A 17,724-nucleotide genomic window follows, 5' to 3' on the forward strand; every position below is an offset into this window, starting at 1 on the left:
CCCACCCATCCACTCGCTGCTGAGCAATGGACTGTCGTGAGATTTTTTTCCCCTTAAGGTAGTTTTCTACACACACACACACACACACACACACACCCACACACACACCCCTTGCCCTTTTTAGAGTTTTAAAATTTTCCTGCAAACTTGGGAGATCCCCAGGGTTGGGGAGAAGTGTTCTCTAGCCAAAGGCTGGGGGGGGGGGTCTGCTTCTGGCAGATGTCCACCACTCCCGCAGCCCACAGAGGAGGAGAGGGACAGAGGGCACACCAGAACGGCACAGGCGGAGGACCTCTCCTTTTCACACTGGGAAGTATTTCCCCACTTCCTTTATGCCCGGGCAAGGCAGCTTCTCAGAAGTTGGTGGAAGCTCAGGAAATCATCAGGGGCAGATACAGCTATTTGGAAGCAAATGCTTATTTCACACGGCCGCTTCCTCCAAGGGATGAGTCCAGTGGCACCTTTAAGACCAACAAAGTTTAATTCTGGGTAGAAGCTTTTGTGGGCATGCAACAAAGTTTAATTCTTCGAAGTGTGAGTGCACATGAAAGCTCATGCCCAGAATAAAACTTTGCTGGCCTTAAAGGTGCCCCCACCGGACTCAAAACTTTGTTCTATTGCCTCAGACCAACACGACTGCCACACCTGAATCTATCTTCAATGCCACGTAAGCACCTAAATATAAGCCGAGTAGTATTTAGCCAGCACCTTCTCACCTAAATACATAAGCAAGATGACTCTCTACACTTGGCTGGACCGCGATCTAACCTGGCCGTCCCACTTGCTCTTACCTCTATCGCATGCTGGAACTGCTCATGTTCGCGCTGCAGCTGCTCAGCCTCCTGCAGTGAGCTGGCAGTGATGAGGCCAGCATTTAACATGGACTCTCCATTTCGGATCCAGCCCAGTACCTAAAAAAGACATGCAAAAATGCATAGATTAGAATGTTCCCTTAACACCTGGCCCAATACCTTCTAAAATTAACTGTGTCCATTGGTAAACAGCAATATTTTAAGACAAAGTTCCCCCACACATAAGAGCAGCCTAAAAACAAAAATATAATGTAAAACCCACTGATCTTATCATAAAATTAAACACACTGCTGTATGCAAGATAAACTTCCTTCATTCTTCCTATCACCAGCTAAGCATCTAATGGGATTTGTCTGGCGCAAATGGAATTGCTACTGTGGCTTTGTGGTTTCCCCAAGGAGGAACATGCAGCTCACACAGAGATCCAAGATGCCCTGCCGTCTTTATGCAGTATGGCTTGTTTTTCCTTATATATGCAGAGGAAGTGAATTAGAAACAAGACATACCTGCAAAACTCTGTGTGCGTGTGTGGGGAGGTATCACAAAGGACTGCCTCCTCCCCCGTGAGGCACCCCAACTGCTCCGGTCGCCTTCGAAGGCCCTGCTTAGGGTGTTCCCGCCTTCTAAAGCTAGCTAGGTGGAAACTTAAGGAAGGGCCTTCTTGCTCCTGGCACCAAAATTCTGGAATTCCCTCCCCAGGGAGATTCACCTGCCACAGCTGTCCTCTCCCCCAAAACGAAGACTTCCTTGTTTTGTTTGGCATTCCCTTGCTGACTCTCATTAGCCCTTTTCTCTGTTTGTGTGTGTTTTATGTGCTCATGATTTTATGTGCTTTTATGATGCTTCATTTTATTGTTTTAGATATTATCCATGTATTTGTATTTTAACTGTGTTTCGATGACTGAAACAACTGAGACGTTTTAATGTCTACTGCCTTGGGAACCCTGAATTGGAAATATTTTAAAAAATAATATTAAAGAACCTGAGGATGACAGCAAGGAAGAAGCAAAGCAATAAAGCATACTGTCAAAGTACATATGTGCTACTACCTACACACACACACACACACACACACACACATATATTATGTACAATGTTTCTGAAAACAGTAACTCCAAGCTAACGCTTGATGCCTCTACTCAGTTTATTCCACAGTAAACAATGACCGAGAAAAACCAATAAATAACAACTGTGCACTGACCAACCCACCCAAGAGCTATAGAAAAGAGACTTCAATACAATAAGTAATGCATGTAATCCATCATAGGACAGTACACAAATTCATAATATCCGAAAGGGAAAGAACAAAGTCCAGAATAACAATCTCTCATAACAATCAAGTCTGGAATAGATGTCCACAATGAAGTCAGATGTCCACCACTTTTCAACACTTTTCCTAGGTATAAATTAGTGTTTCGGACTGTAATACATACGTAGGTAAATAGGGTGGTTACACCTTTAAGAGTCAATAGGATAGCACCAGCTGTGCTCAATGTATTTTTATAAAATGTAACTGTAGGTTAGCTACTCTGAGGCATGTTTGGTCCAACTTACATAGTAGCAACCCTTGTGCTTTCTAAAATTTAGGAGACCTGGCCCATATGTAAGTAGATTATGCAGTGGTTTATATTTTCTGTGGAGTAAATTATATTATTCATTCTTAGGAGTCATTATCTTTTACAGAAAACCTGAATGATTGTTTACCTGTTAAGAATCTGCTAAGAGACTTACAGTATTGGGTAAGATTGCATGAGACTGTATAAATAAGTGTTCAATGTTGATTTAAAAAATGGATATGAAAAGGTTGTGAAATATTATGTAGTTTATATGTTTGTATTATATTTTATTAGTATGATGTATTCTATTTTTATAGCTTGTAGCTCCTGAGGAAGGACCTGAAATCCGAAACACCAGGTCTCCTAAATTTTAGAAAGCACAAGGGTTGCTACTATGTAAGTTGGACCAAACATGCCTCAGAGTAGCTAACCTACAGTTACATTTTATAAAAATACATTGAGCACAGCTGGTGCTATCCTATTGACTCTTAAAGGTGTAACCACCCTATTTACCTATGTATTACAGTCCGAAACACTAATTTATACCTAGGAAAAGTGTTGAAAAGTGGTGGACATCTGACTTCATTGTGGACATCTATTCCAGACTTGATTGTTATGAGAGATTGTTATTCTGGACTTTGTTCTTTCCCTTTCGGATATTATGAATTTGTGTACTGTCCTATGATGGATTACATGCATTACTTATTGTATTGAAGTCTCTTTTCTATTGCTCTTGGGTGGGTTGGTCAGTGCACAGTTGTTATTTATTGGTTTTTCTCCTCAGTTTATTCCCATCACCAGTCATTTGAGTGAGGTCAAAGCTTGAAGTAAACTGCTGGGGCGGGGAGTATCCTAGGTTGCCCTGATTTCAGGGCAGCAAATCTGACAGGAAGTTGTGCCACTGGTTGGAAGAATCGGGAATCCGGTGCGACAGGAAACAAATGCAACAAATAGCTACACACAGTTTACTCCACCTGACCCAACACCCTGCTGAGCTGTGGAGCGCCTCCCCACAGCAAGCCCTCTTCCTTCTTGGCTTCAGCATAAAATGTGTACTTTTGTCTCTCGGTTGCTTATGTCAAAAAAAGAGAGGTTGCTTCCTATTACTCAAAAACGATGGGAGACGAAAACAGAAACCGAGAATTCTTTTCACTGTCCAGAACAAGGAACTGTGTTTATTTCAAGGCTAAATGTAGACAATTTTCAAGCTGTGTACAAATTCAGGCAAACACAAAACCTGATGTTCGAGTGTGAGTTGCTTGCTATAAACGGCACAATCTGAAACTTACCTTTGGCCCTCACATTCTAAAATTAGAGCTCATTCAAGCTGGCAGAGTAAGATCAGGTACTTTAATATAATAACAGTATTAAGGAAAGCAATTAAGAAAAGCCATTCAAGCAACATGCAGCATGCCAAACCGTCGGCTGGGACCAGCTATTCAGTAAGCCATTGACGGCAGTCCCGCCGGATGGGAGCAGAAGTCCCTCCCCTCGAGTATTCTGCTCCCGAGTCACCAGCCTTTCCCGGAGGCACACCCTACCCTTCTTCTGAACCCGGAGGCTCAGCCAGCAGCACTGCAACCTTACTGGAAGAGGAGTTGAAGCACAGCACGTCCAGGCTGCCAGATGACTCCTGTTTGTTTCTGCGGAACCTGCCTGGAAGAGGTTTCCTGGGTACCACATCCCAGACCTTTCAGAGACAGGTGCATGCAAGAGAGATTGTACACATTCGTGTGTATATGATTTTGCACGTGCCTGTGCCTGCGGGGACAAACTCTCACACACACAGAGACCGAGGTATTCTGGTGGCTCAAATAATGGAGTGAAAAACTGCAGCAAAGGAATCTGTTATCTCACTAGCAGCCATTCAGCATTAATTCACACCAACTACGATGGCTTGGTTGCCCCCCCTCTGGCAAAGAGCTTATACAATCACTTCACTAATAATTTTAGGATCATGAACGACGGCTTCCTAACAAAGGTTGCCGAGCAGGGACTGGGTGTCGTGCAGTGCAGTGTACCTGTTTGACTTCAGCCTGCAGGTGGCGCAGTTGCACGCACTGCTCCAGGTGCTTCCGATGTTGCTCAGCCACCAAGTCCAGCTCCTGCTGCTTTTCGTGGAGGAACTCCAGTAAGTCCTGGACACGAGTGGCCATATCCACATCTCTGTCACAGAGCAGCTCCACACCTGTAACCACCACCCAGGAATGATACATGTGGCATTTATTCTGTTATAAACTATCACCAAGGGCATATGTATCAAAAACCCCTGCAACTGCAACATGCAGTGTTTTCCTTGAGTGCAAAATCTCAGCTTCTTGTATTTTTAAAAGCAGGTTTGTGTAAAAATGTGACACAGCACATGGCAATGTCTGTGGACATCTGACTCGAGGGAGAGTGCCAAAGTGTGACAACTGCATCAAGCAGAACTCCCTGCAGCCAGACAGCTGGGGGTGCATTTAAATACAAATACAAGTTGGAGAATCCCATCCTGCCTGTGTTGACAACCCGTTTAGAGTGTTGTGTGCAGGGAGAGAAGCGGAGTTTAGTTTTGTGTCACTGCTTTTCAACCCAAATCACCTCCTTCCACCAAACTGATCAGTTACATTTTAAAATTAATTCTCTTTCAGGATCCTCATGCTCCCCATATATTTCTGTTTAAGTTATACTTGGGTTCACCGAAAGTAGCTGTGGGATCCTAGAAATCAAAATACCTTCCTCCAATAGTGCACCCAATTTATCCTTCCCACTGCATAACAGAGTCTAAAAACTAATCCTGGACAGACTGATAACCTCAAAAGGTTTCATTTAAAACACAATTTCCAGAAACGATTCTTTTTACAGAAAGGGTGAGATTGTTCAGTGCTTAATGGCATCCCAATTCCTTGAGTGATAACAAGGCAAGCGTTCAGCAGAAGTTCTGGCACCTCTTGGTCATCCCTACTCGTCTAGCAACCTGGTTAAGATGGGACAGATCCATCTTACCCGAGGCCTGTACTTCATTGACATACTGTAGGAGATCCTGCCCTTGGTGGATAACGTCAAAGGTCAGGTTATTCATGGTCAGGGCTTTGTCTGCATGGTGCTGAAGCCGCTGCTCAGCAATGGTGAGGTCCTCTGTGTCGAAGTCGTTCATCTGCTGAGAGAGCTCATCGTTCCAGGATTCAAGGTCTGAAATGATCTAAAGCCCAAAAGAGAAAGATCAGCATTTCAGCATCTGACTACCATGCAGTGAATATTTTTCTGAAGTATTTAAGAAGTACCCCAAATGCCTTGATAAAGGCTGAGCACTAGTTGAGTACAGCCCCAAATCCTTAGTAACCAAGTATGTTTTTCTCAAGTATGAGATAATAATTTATTCCATGCCGATTAATCTTCTGAGATAAAAGGAGCTGGATTTAAAGAAGCAAGCTCCTCTTGAACTGGAATCAGACACTGGATGTGCAAAATCTAGAATGGAAAGAAACTTTTAAATTTAGTTCTGGCAGAAAGCCAACAGATTTTGCTGGTGTGCTTGGATTAGTAAACCTCTACAAATCATCCAACCATCTAACACAAACCACCTGTCACTCAGCTCAAAGTGAAAGTAGTTTGCAGCCAGTCTCAGACATCCACAACCTTCAGGAACATTTTTGTCCTCGTTAACAGCCAGCCTCCAAGGGAAAGGCTGGAGATCCTGACCTGAAAGAGTGGAGGAGCTAACCGCTTCCTCGAGTGACGCTCCAGCTTCTAACCCAGCCCATCTCTAAGGTGAGAAAGGACAGACTTAATGGAAGAGGGGTGTTCAGTCTGAGAGAGACTCACGTCGATGGCATCTCTCTCAAATATCCGCAGCTGCAAGAAGAGCTCCAGCTTGATTTTGCGCTCCTGAAAAAGCTCCTCCATTTGTGACTGGGCTTCATCCAGCTGCTGAAGGACAGTCTCTATGTGATTGATGGAGCTGTTGTGGGGGGTCTTGTTGCTCGAGATAGCAGAATCCCTGTTTGGCAAGAACAAAAGGGTCAAGCCACAAGGCATCAGGACTGGAATGCAAGCGTGTGTGTGCATGTGCGTGCCCACACAGTGCTTCTCAAATGCCTGTGTGCTGCAGGAGTCGGAAGGAGCCTGGTTTTACACACGTGATTTACCAACACAGTGCTCTGGGGAAACCTCTGCCACAGCGCCTAACCTGCAGGGCAGTCTCTTTCTGCCACAAAACTGCAGTTTTGGGGGGGTTTCTACAGACACTTGAAACGGGATGCTGAGCATGACTCTGCCTGGGGCTCCAGGACATCTCCAAGACTGCCACATGCCTGTGCACTGCCAGGGGAAATGAGCGGAGGCGTGATGCACGTCGTCTGTCCCACAAGATCCTCTCCATGCAGAGCCCCAAGTAAGCTTCCGGGAAACCCCAGGACTCCCCAGGACGTCCTCTGAGAAGACCCACTGTATGAAGCCATACGGACTTGGTGGAGGTGGTTTTCCTTCAAACTACAAGGAACGTGGGGTTGATGCCGAGCGTTCCACTTGCGTCAGGGTTCACACCCCATCACAGCGTCACACCCCAAAGCAACTGTGATGTATGTTCCTTTCCCATTCACCTACCAGAGGCAGCCAGTGGCTGGTTTATTTAATGATGAAGAGAGATCCAGGTGGGTGGCCGTGTTGGTCTGAAGCAACAGAACAAAATTCGAGTCCAGACTGTGCACCCTGAAGACCAACGAGACCATCAAAGTTGCTGGTCTTAAACAACAAACTTTGTGGGTCATAAAGGTGCCCCAGTCTGGACTTGAATTTTGTTCCGGTTTATTTACCATATTTAAAGCCACCTCTCTACCCACATTCAGATCTCTGAGCTGGAGGAGACGGCCGGGGAACAGACCTCATTTGCTCAAAAAGACGATGACCCTGAAGGTACAGCAAACATGCAACCGTTAAAAATGTTATACCCCAAAGGATTTTTATTACTGGACTTAACTGTAACTTGCATGCAAATTGAAGAGAACCTCATCCTGTCTTGATGACCTGTCTGGGGGAAAACTTAGCCTTGCATGTGGGAGGGTGTTGAGCGGACAGTGGGGGAATGCACAGCAGAATGATGAGCCGGCTGTGCAAACACACGACACACACGCGTGCGGGGGGGGGAGCTGCCCCTCACCTCAGCTGCTGGATCAGGTCCTCCCCTTCCTTGATGACGTTCACGGTCACCTGCAGGGTGGTCTGCTGCTGCTGGCCAAACCTCTTGATCAGCTCCTGCACGGCCTCCACGGACTCGGCATAGACGTCGTCCAGCAGCTCCTTCTGCAGCTCCTCCAGCCACGTCCAGAGCTACGAGGGGAGACCAGCACACGGCGGGGCTCAGTCTGCAGACTGCCCTCTGGGTTCTTTCCCCCCCCCAACCCCCCCCCCCAGAAAAATTCTTTTAAAAAACCCGATTATGAAGTGCATATAAATACTAATGACGTATCCCTTTCTAATCATCTTAATTCCATGCTAGAGACCAGGGGGGGTCGAGGCCAGGAAACAGCGGCTTGCCCACGGAGCTCGTGGTGCAGCAGAGGTACAAACAGGGCTCTTCCTGCTCACTGCCAGTGCGGCCCAGAGGCGGAAGAGTTTGAGGTCTAAGTGACAGAAGCTCCAGTTCAAATCCCACCTTTGTCAGAAACCCACAAGGTAAGTTTCACCCTCAGCCTCAAGCTCCCCCTGTAGCGGGAAGGCAACACAGACCCAACATTTCAAGGCCGAGGGAAGGGTGACGGAGGCAGAGGATGAACATTTCTTGAGAACGTTTTGAAGCATTATAGAAATGCTACAATTACAGCATCACCTGGTCATTAAAAGGTACCCTAGCTCTATTTTTGTTGCTGCTGTGGCTGTTGAGCAAGTGAACACTGAAGATTTGCATAGGATGATATTTATTATTTATTTATATATTTATTTTATTCAATTTATACCCCGCCCTCCCCGCTACGCGGGCTCAGGGCGGCTTACAAGGAGGCCCACGCCAATATAAAGCATATTTAAAACCATTTAAAACATATTTAAAACCATTCCGAACCAGCAATCATGCTCCTGACGCTGGGGACCTGCTGGACTATATTGTTCATGCCTCTGACTTCTCCTCCAAGACTATCTATGGGAAGGTAATATGCTTGCTTCAGAGTATAGTCAGGCTGGATAAGCTTAGCTATTATATTTTGTAATCCTTCACGAGCCTTATGTTATTCTTATGTGTTATGTGCACCCAATAAACTAAAATATCTTTTATTTGAACTTTTTTTCTAAGTCTCTTGTGTTAACAGGTCTCAAAGGCTAAATCTTGTAGCCTAGCCCTCGTCTAGCTACTATTAAGTAACCCTTTTGTTCTGTTTTGATACGTTGATCTGCAGCCCTATATCTTGCAGTGCTGCTGTGTTTGGGGAAGTTCCAAGTGCTCTTGGGCGGGAGACTTTGGTCCCTTGGTCTCCTGGCCATTGGGAACTGCCGTACAGGGGACCTGGTGGCAGGAGGGTTATTTTGTGATTTTGTGTTTTAGGTTACCTCCGTAGTGAGTGTAACAGAGAAGACTATTTCCCTCTCATTTTTGAATTTTGCCTGGAAGAAGGTGCCAACAGCATTTACATTGATGAGGATGATGAGTGGTCACTCCGACCTCTTTGCACTCTCTGAGCAGCTCTCAGCAGTTCTAGGAAAGGTCAGTCGAAGAATTCCATTCCCATAAAGGCAGGGAAACTCAGTGCTACACGCACGCATGCACCCGCAGGCCTCATGGCTATAGTCCTAGTGTGATGCAATTTTTAAAAGACAGTTCTTTATTTAACAACGAGTTAATCCTGGTCCTAAACACAACTCCAGGCAGGCATGAATCTCCTTAAACCGCTCAAGCTTATGATTATTTATCATCTGGCAGAGTTACAAACAGGAAGCATATAATAAATAATAAGCTTGTGGCTACCAAGCCTACACTTATGGGCACACCAGGTCGCCTCGGGCAGAGTGAGGCCATTGATCGCCTTGGCCCGGAGAGGCCTGTCCGGAGGGAAGGGTCCCACCCCAGCCCTCCTCTCCCAGGGCTTCTGGAGGGAAGCCGCCGGGGACTCGGCCAGGCCGTTCTGCACCATGCAAGGTACGGATTCTTCCACTGGCCTAGGAGCCCCCACTCTTATCTTGAAGAACGAACGCCTGTTTTCTAAATTCTAAAAAGGGTCAGCTTAATGAGAAGCAATAAGGATATTACAAATTCACTTGACACCGTTTTAAAAGAACACCGAAAAACCCTCCGTGCCATTTTTAAATTAAAGCTCAGGTCTCAGTGTCCAGCGCTTGCTTTCGTCCCTTCGCCCCCCCCCCCCCAAGCGCTTCCTCTGCATTCAGGGAGCAGCACTGATGCGAGCGTCAAACATCCAAGGTATTTTTTTAAAACGCATATGCCATTTTACTTTTCGCAAGCTTCCTTTTCCCAAAATCCAAGAGTGCAATTATGTCCACGGAGAACCAAAATGAAGAGGGGCTACAGCAGAGAGAGGTTTACTGAAGGCCACCTGATATAAATCCTGGGTTAGCTGCAATTTCAGCAGGTGACTTGCAATGTTCCCCCTAAGCTGTGGAGTCCCGTGAGCAAAAATCCCACTTTGTGAGCTACTGGCATTAAAGTTCTGAGCAAGTGATTGGGCTACTGCATCAATTAGTTTGCTCTGGAGCCATCCTCCCTGAGCCAAGACAAAAATGTGTGAGCTGGATGCTAAAAAACTGTGAGCTAGCTCACACTAACTCAGCTTAGAGGGAACACTGGTGACTTGTGCCTCGTGCACCTTTAAAGCGTACAGAAGAGAGCCCCCCCCCCCGAGAGTTCTCTCCAGCGGGATTCCCCTCTCCTAGGTCTCCCGTCCATAGGCCACACCACATCCAAATGTCTCAATATTCAGAAAGCTGTGACTGCGCCGCGTACTAAGCATTCCTTTCCCAGCCCCCATGGAGGAACTCGGCAAAGACCGACACAGGAGCAAGACTCGGGGGGCCTCCCCAGCCCCACAGCTGCGTCTGCACTACGGGGGAGCTTGAGGGCAGTGGAGCCCCTGGCTTCTTTTGTTCAGCATCGCACCGAAAAAAATCAGGTTTAAATATCGCTTCTGGAGAGTGAATGCTGTTTTTAAAGCTGAATTATTACTCAGATATTTAGAGGCTCTTCCAGGCATAAACCTCTTTCTTTTGATAGTGTTCGGTTCACTCTGTTCTCTTCGGGCCTGACGATGCATCATGAAAGCAGGCAGGCACATTACCGTCACCTGGCCCTCCTCCCGACACCTGGACCGAAGGGCAGACTCCAGCCCCTCAGTTACCTTCCTGCCCGCCCGGCCCTCGTCCTCGGCAGCTCTCTGCTGTGTCCCCGGCTTCGGCAGTCACACCATTCCCCCTCACCTTGGACTAGCGATGCCGCCAGGCACTGAACCTCTGGCCTTATGCAGAAGCTGCGCTCTACTACGCAGCCCTTCTCATTTCCCACTCTTCCTTTTGCAAGGCTGTTACAAGCCCCCTCTGAGGACACACAGGGCACTGTTGGCCAGAAGGGTTGCCACAGGCTGAGGGAAAGGGGCTCGCCCGGCACCCTCCAAACCCCCCTTCCACTGGTTCCAGGTTCAACAGAGTACTGTTGCCACTCCCAAGGCTTGGTTTGGACTAAGTGGAATGTGGCTCAAAAATGATGGTCACAGTCACAGAACAGACTGCAAAAAGAAGAAACTGTGAGGTAACTGCGCTAGAAAATATTTCAATAACAATCACAATATTTATACAAAAATGTGTACAAAAAATCATATAAATGCACAAGGCAGTTGAAAATGGTGTGACGATGGTCTCCGGAATGTTCTATCGTTTCGATACTATTCTTCTTCTGAAAGTGGATGAAAGCAGCGACTCTTGGTCTGTCATTTCAACAAGTAGGTATCAAAAATTTCATAAATATTCACCGATGTATCATAACTTAGTTGCAAGAAATTCTCTGAAAGAATGTTCCTAGGGCATGTAGTAGTGGATGGATACGAGTTGTTCAAGAAAAAACGAGAGGGTCGAAGAGGAGGCGGAGAGGCAGTGTATGTGAGAAGAGAGTCTGTTTGTCAGGAAACACTGGAGGAGGAGGGCGACAGCCCAGTGGAAAGTATCTGGGTGAGGAGAAGGGAAGGAAGGACAAACAGGATTGTGGTTGGAGTCTGCTACAGACCTCCTGACCAGGATGAGGAGGTGGATGCTGCCCTCCTTGAACAGCTTGACATGGCAGCCAAACAACATGACCTGGTAGGTATGGGTGACTTCAGCTTCCCTGATACGTGCCTGGAGACAAACTCTGCAAAGCGTCCACAGTCATGCAACTTCCTGACCTGTCTGGATGACAACTTCCTTCATCAAATGGGGAAGGAGGCTACAAGGGGGTCAACCATGTTCCACATAATATTCACCAACAGGCAAGAGATGGTAGATGGGGTGAAGGTGGTGAGGACCTTAGGAGGAAGTGACCATGTCCTGCTAGAATTACTTTTGCTGTGGGGGGGACCAAGGAAGTTTGTAACCACACGTGTGTGTAAGATTTCAGTAGGGCAGACTTTAATAAACTCAGGGGTATGATGAGAATCATTCCATGGGCAAGGCTGCTGGAAGGGAAAGGAGAAGTGAAGGGTGGGCTGCTCTCCTAGAACAAGAGCTCTTGCAAGCTCAAGTCATCACTATTCTAGCAAGAAGGAAACATGGTAGGGGATCCAAGAAGCCCGTGTGGATGAACAGAGAACTGCGTGATGAGCCAAGGGAGAAAAAGGAAATGTTCAAGAAATGGAGGCAAGGACATACCTCTAAAGAAGAGTATCTGCAGGTCGCTAGACACTGTAAGTCAGCCAGCAGAGAGGCCAAGGCTCACAGTGAGCTAATGCTGGCCAGGGAGGCTTGCTACAACAAGAAAATGTGAGGGGCAAACACAAGATAAAAGAGGCAATGGGCCCACTACTGGGTGAAAATAGAGAAACTCTGACAGAGGACAGAGAGAAAGCAGAGAGGCTCAATGGCTATTTTGCCTCAGTGTTTTCCGTGAAGAAGAAGGCAAGACACAACCTCTGGGCTGCTGGTTGACCTGGACAGAGAGGTAGTTGAGAAGCACCTGGCTGCACTCAATGAGTACAAACCATACATGAGAATGTCCTCTTTGCCTGGTTTATGCTGACAGGGCTGTGTCCACAATGGGCCATCACCATAAACTGCTATGCCTCCTGGTCGGCAGGGTACGAACGACGCAAGGTGCAGAACGCAAGCCTTTCAGCTAACACAGGATATAATGCCAATGCAAACAGAAGCCCATCCGGTAACAACAGTAATTACTACTTAATATTTACACAGTGCTTAAATGTTCAAAGCAATCCTCCACAATCCTCTGTAACAAACACACAGTTCATGACAAGGCAGGCTGTGCATCCATATCTGATTCCGATCCATCCTCCAGGAAACAAAAAGAAACTCAGAGGGGAAATTCACCCTACAAAGCAACAGAACAAAGGTTAAGTGCAGTGGCACCTTTAAGACCAACGAAGCTTAATTCTGGGTATGAGCTTCCGTGTGCATGCAACAAAGTGTGCATGCAACAAAGTTTAATTCTGGGTACGAGCTTTCGTGTGCAAGCAACAAAGTTTAATTCTAAGTACGAGCTTTTGTGTGCACGCAACAAAGTTTAATTCTGGGTACGAGCTTTCGTGTGCAAGCAACAAAGTTTAATTCTAGGTACGAGCTTTTGTGTGCACGCAACAAAGTTTAATTCTGGGTACGAGCTTTCGTGTGCAAGCAACAAAGTTTAATTCTGGGTACGAGCTTTCGTGTGCAAGCAACAAAGTTTAATTCTGGGTACGAGCTTTCGTGTGCAAGCAACAAAGTTTAATTCTAGGTACGAGCTTTTGTGTGCACGCAACAAAGTTTAATTCTGGGTACGAGCTTTTGTGTGCACGCAACAAAGTTTAATTCTGGGTACGAGCTTTCGTGTGCAAGCAACAAAGTTTAATTCTGGGTACAAGCTTTCGTGTGTGTGTGTGTGTGTGTGTGTGTGTGTGCAACGAAGTTTAATTCAGGGTACAAGCTTTCATGTGCATGCACACTTTGTTCTATTGCTTCAGACCAACATGAATCACCCTATGAAGATATGACACCAGTAAGAATGTGATCCTCGGACATTCTATAACCTGTACTGCTAAGCAGGTTCTGAACCCATGTCTCCCCCACGCAAATCCCACTCACCAGGCTACTACACCGCCCTCACTCTCAAAGACACCACCAGGCACACACAGTCATGGTGGCGTCACATAGGCTGAAGTTCTCTCTTCAGTTCGTAGACTAGAACATATCCTCTTAAAAATACCACGGATTGCAAGCACAGCAGGGACAAGGAAATGGTTTAGGAAATGAGAGGCAGAAACAAGAGGAAAAACATTTCTCTGCACTGAGTGGTAGTATCTGGGGGGAGATCTAGGCACCATTCCAGCACATCTGTGCAGACTTCCCAAAGTTCATGAATCACTGCTGATTGTATCCGCCATCAAAGCCTCTCCTCCCATTTTTACTCTTTAATGTGTACCATCGGAGCAGACGGTTTAAGTCTAGTTCCTTGAGATACTTCCTACTGGCAGTGTACATGGCAAGCACTTCTCATCCGTGGGTATCCTCCCTATGGTCAAAGTCTTCCTGCAGGAGTTGGCTGTAAGTACTTCCTAAGTCAAAGAACAGCCCAAGGTAGCCCAAAATCTCATCAGATCTCAGAAGCTAAGCAGGGCCAGCCCCGGCTAGTACTTCAATGGGAGACCGCCAGGGAAGTTGGTCGCTAGGCCGAGGCAGGCCAGGGCCAACCACCTCCGAAGGCCTCTTGCCCGGAAAACCCCACCAGGGGTCGCCACCAGTCAGCTGCGACTGGACAGCCGTTTCCACCCCCACCCGAGAGCTTTCCCCTTGACCACTCAGGAGACTAGGCCCCTGCTCGCCTTCACTTAGGTGGGATGTGGAGGGAGGATGTTGCCCCTGGGCCTCTTAGACCCTGTCTCACCTTCTAACCAGCATGGCGAGAGAGAGCCCGTGTGGTGTGGAGGTTAAAAGAATCTCAAACTTGGTTCTTGTGTACCTCAGAGGGATCAAGAATGGAAAGCGGTTTCAGATATTTTCAAGAGGAAGGTCTTCCTAGCGGTCTCCCAATGTATCACTATGCTCAACAGACCTGGAAGATGACGCTTAACCTGTTTGGGACAGTGCTGCACTCTTCCCTGAAAATCAGATTTCCAGCTCTGGGGACGTTGTTAGATCCAGTCTATTTTGAAGGCCCTGGGTGGCTTCTATTATATGGCATTGTGTTCTCTTCCTAAATCTTGTGTGCCACTTGCGAACCCTCTGGGAAAGAGATGGGCTCAGTGTCCCCCCTAAACTGAGTTTAGTGTGAGCTAGCTCGCAGTTTTTTAGCCTCCGGCTCACACATTTTTGCCTTAGCTCAGGAAGGGATGGCTCCAGACCAAACTAACTGATGCAGCAGCCAAATCACTGGCTCACCACCTTAATGCCAGTCGCTCACAAAGTAGATTTTTTGCTCAAAAGACTCCGCAGCTTAGCAGGAGCACTGGTTGGACTTGATCCCCTGATGACCCCTAGATCCTATTACTGCAACTGCATGGGACTGCCCTCGCAGACCCCCCGGAAAGGTCAACTGCTTCAGAACCCAGTGGCCAGATCATCCACTGAAAACAGTCCGCTGGTTTTAAGGAGTGCTACTAGCTACCAGTTTGTTTCTGAAGACAATTCAAGGTGCTTGGAACCAGGATATCTGAAGGACTACCGACTTCCATAAGAACTAACTGTCCTCAAAGCGCTCTATTACAGGCCCCGCTCTGGATGATCTTCACCTGCAGTAGCTAGGTGGGTACTGATGAGGAACACAGCTTCCTCCTTGGTAGCACTCCCGGTTGTGAAATCCCCCCTGCAGGGGCATTTGGAGCATCGGTCACTGCGTGTGTGTGTGGGGGGGGGGGGAGGCATTTGTGAATTCCCTGCCTGGTGCAGGGGGTTGGACTAGACGACCCCAGAGGTCCCTTCCAACTCTAGGATTCTGTGATTTGGTGGCCACATGCTTTGACAGTTTACAGGTACTGACCATGAAAACAGATTCAGGTAAGTAGCCATGTCGGTCTGAAGCAATAGAACAAAGTTTAATTTGCACACGAGAGCTTCTACCCAGAATTAAACTTTTGTTGGTCTTAAAGGTGCCACCGGACTCAAACTTTTGTTCTACAGGTACCAAGTAAGGGCAGTTTATTCTCTTACGTTTCAAGAGATGGGATACCAAGTCGTCCTGCTGGGCTTCTCCCCTGATTGTCACCCCAGAGATCAATTTTATAGCCGCCTGAGGAATTCTGTTATGACCTCATAGTCTATGACACCCTGGAAACCTCAGCTGGTCAGTGACCAGAGGCGTCTCTCCAAGCGTCAAGGGCCAAGGAGCGAATGTATTTTGCTTCATGCTTCCCGGGGGCAGCCGGCTGACCTTTGCTGGAAACAGAATCCTGAACTAGATGGTCCTTTGGCCTCATCCAACGGGGCGACTCCTCAGTGTTTAAGTGAAGGGACTCTTTTCATGTCCCTGTGGAAATTTTGTTATAAAAGGAACAACCTGTGCTGTTTGTGACTTGACACACTGCCCACTTTTTATCCAAATGCAGCACAGTAAAACAACCTAAAAAGAGGCAGTATTGTGTAGTAGTCAGAGCATCAGAGGACCACCTTAGAGATGGAGGTTCAAGTCCCTACCTTACAATGGAAGTAAACTGGGTGCCGTTGGGCCAGTTACTCTCTCTCGGACTAACCCACATCACAGGGTTGTTGTTGTGAAAATAAAACAGAGGAGGGGAGGATAATGCTGTAAGCTGCTTTGTGTCTCCAGTGAGGGAAGCATTTTGGTAGATGCCCACCCAATTCAAGTGATAGTTACCTATCACTCAAACCTCTGAGCATTCCCCCGCAGGGAGGTGGCCATTCACAAATCTCTAAAGATTCCTAGTAAATAGTGTGCAAACAAATCCAGCTATGGCACAGAAAAGATACTAAAAGCTTCTTTGACTTGGAGTCAGACTTGCCATGCGCGTTACATAAATTGCAGGGCAAGAAATATGACAGACAGAAAGTGGGTATGTGCCAAGGTTTACAGAAAGGGCCATGGTGAAGTACTGTAATTTTAAAATAAACTAATTTGCAATTCCATGACAGAGAAGGAGCACGAGCAATAGTTTGTTCCTACAAAATAACACTACATTTTAATCAAACTTGGCTAAGTTTGCAGTGGAAGTCTGCATAGGTGTCCTTTCTAAGAACATCCGACGCTTCACCTACACGAGTGATCCTTTGCTGTGCCAGTAAGAAGCAACTTCTTCTACAGAGACTGCGCATGATGGGCAAGTCGGACAGCCCCAGCCCCAGATCTGGTGGACATCTGCATAACTGAACAGGAGCCGGCACAAATTTGCTAGTTGGTCATGGTCACATGTGCTAGATCTGTGCCCACAAGCCCTTCCCCCAAAGTAACACCCAACCAACCACACGTGATCCTGAATCTCGTGCTTTACGGGGAGGGAAGAGCAGGTGTGCATAAAACTGAAGGAAACTGTACCACATCTGCATAGGTTCTTTGAACTGTGATCTTGCCCCAGTGGCAAAAACAGACGAAAATTTTAAAGTTACGTTTCCAGTACAATTTAATACAATTCAAAATGCAGGGTATTCATCATAAACCTTAAGGATTACCACGGAATGAAGGACAAGATTCTGACTGCATCCATGTGCACAGGACGTTATAAGGCCTATCAACATACCAAGAATCACAGCCACACAAATTGATGGAACCACTTCAATACCTTCCTACGGAACCCATGTCGCTTCCATTTCACTATGAGATTTCCTCCTACAAGAGCACACAAATTGTGTAGCTGTTATAGAAGGGAATATCTCTCCTACAAAGGCTAATCACACTGAAACTGCCTTGGACACCTGTTCCTATTACAGTTCCCTAGAATCCCAGTTGGGTTGGTGACCACAGCTCTAGCTAGTCTGACACTAGCTTAAAATGCATGGTGTAAACCATGTGGCACTTTTACTGCCTTTTATGTTTTATTGTTTACTTACCTCTTTAACGTGAGTGTGGAAAGATACGGACATGTCCAGCAGGATCTTGCGCTGCTCCACGCGCCTAACAAAGTCCTGTATCCGGTCCTCCAGCTGATGGGCCGCTTGATAGATCTCTTCGGGGTCACACTCTCCCGTCTGCGCCAGTTGCTCAGCGGCTTCTAGTAATTTGTCTGCATTGGTGTATGTGTTCTGGGGGGGGG

General features: G+C 46.8%; 1 protein-coding gene across 1 annotated transcript in view; it reads right to left on the reverse strand.

Moving 5' to 3' along the window:
- The window catches only part of TRIO (trio Rho guanine nucleotide exchange factor), a 236,019-nt gene that overhangs the window by 163,694 nt on the left and 54,601 nt on the right, over nt 1-17,724 (reverse strand). The window contains exons 10-15 of the mRNA XM_015416185.1: nt 17,522-17,713; nt 7,506-7,675; nt 6,173-6,347; nt 5,354-5,549; nt 4,390-4,556; nt 792-911 (exon numbers count right to left, since the gene is read on the reverse strand). Of these exons, the coding sequence (XP_015271671.1) occupies nt 792-911; nt 4,390-4,556; nt 5,354-5,549; nt 6,173-6,347; nt 7,506-7,675; nt 17,522-17,713 (1,020 nt within the window). The remainder of the gene's footprint in view (nt 1-791; nt 912-4,389; nt 4,557-5,353; nt 5,550-6,172; nt 6,348-7,505; nt 7,676-17,521; nt 17,714-17,724) is intronic.

The sequence above is a fragment of the Gekko japonicus genome, unplaced genomic scaffold (genome assembly GCF_001447785.1).
Source record: "Gekko japonicus isolate JY-2015 unplaced genomic scaffold, Gekko_japonicus_V1.1 scaffold502, whole genome shotgun sequence".
In the NCBI taxonomy this organism is placed as follows: Eukaryota; Metazoa; Chordata; class Lepidosauria; order Squamata; family Gekkonidae; genus Gekko; species Gekko japonicus.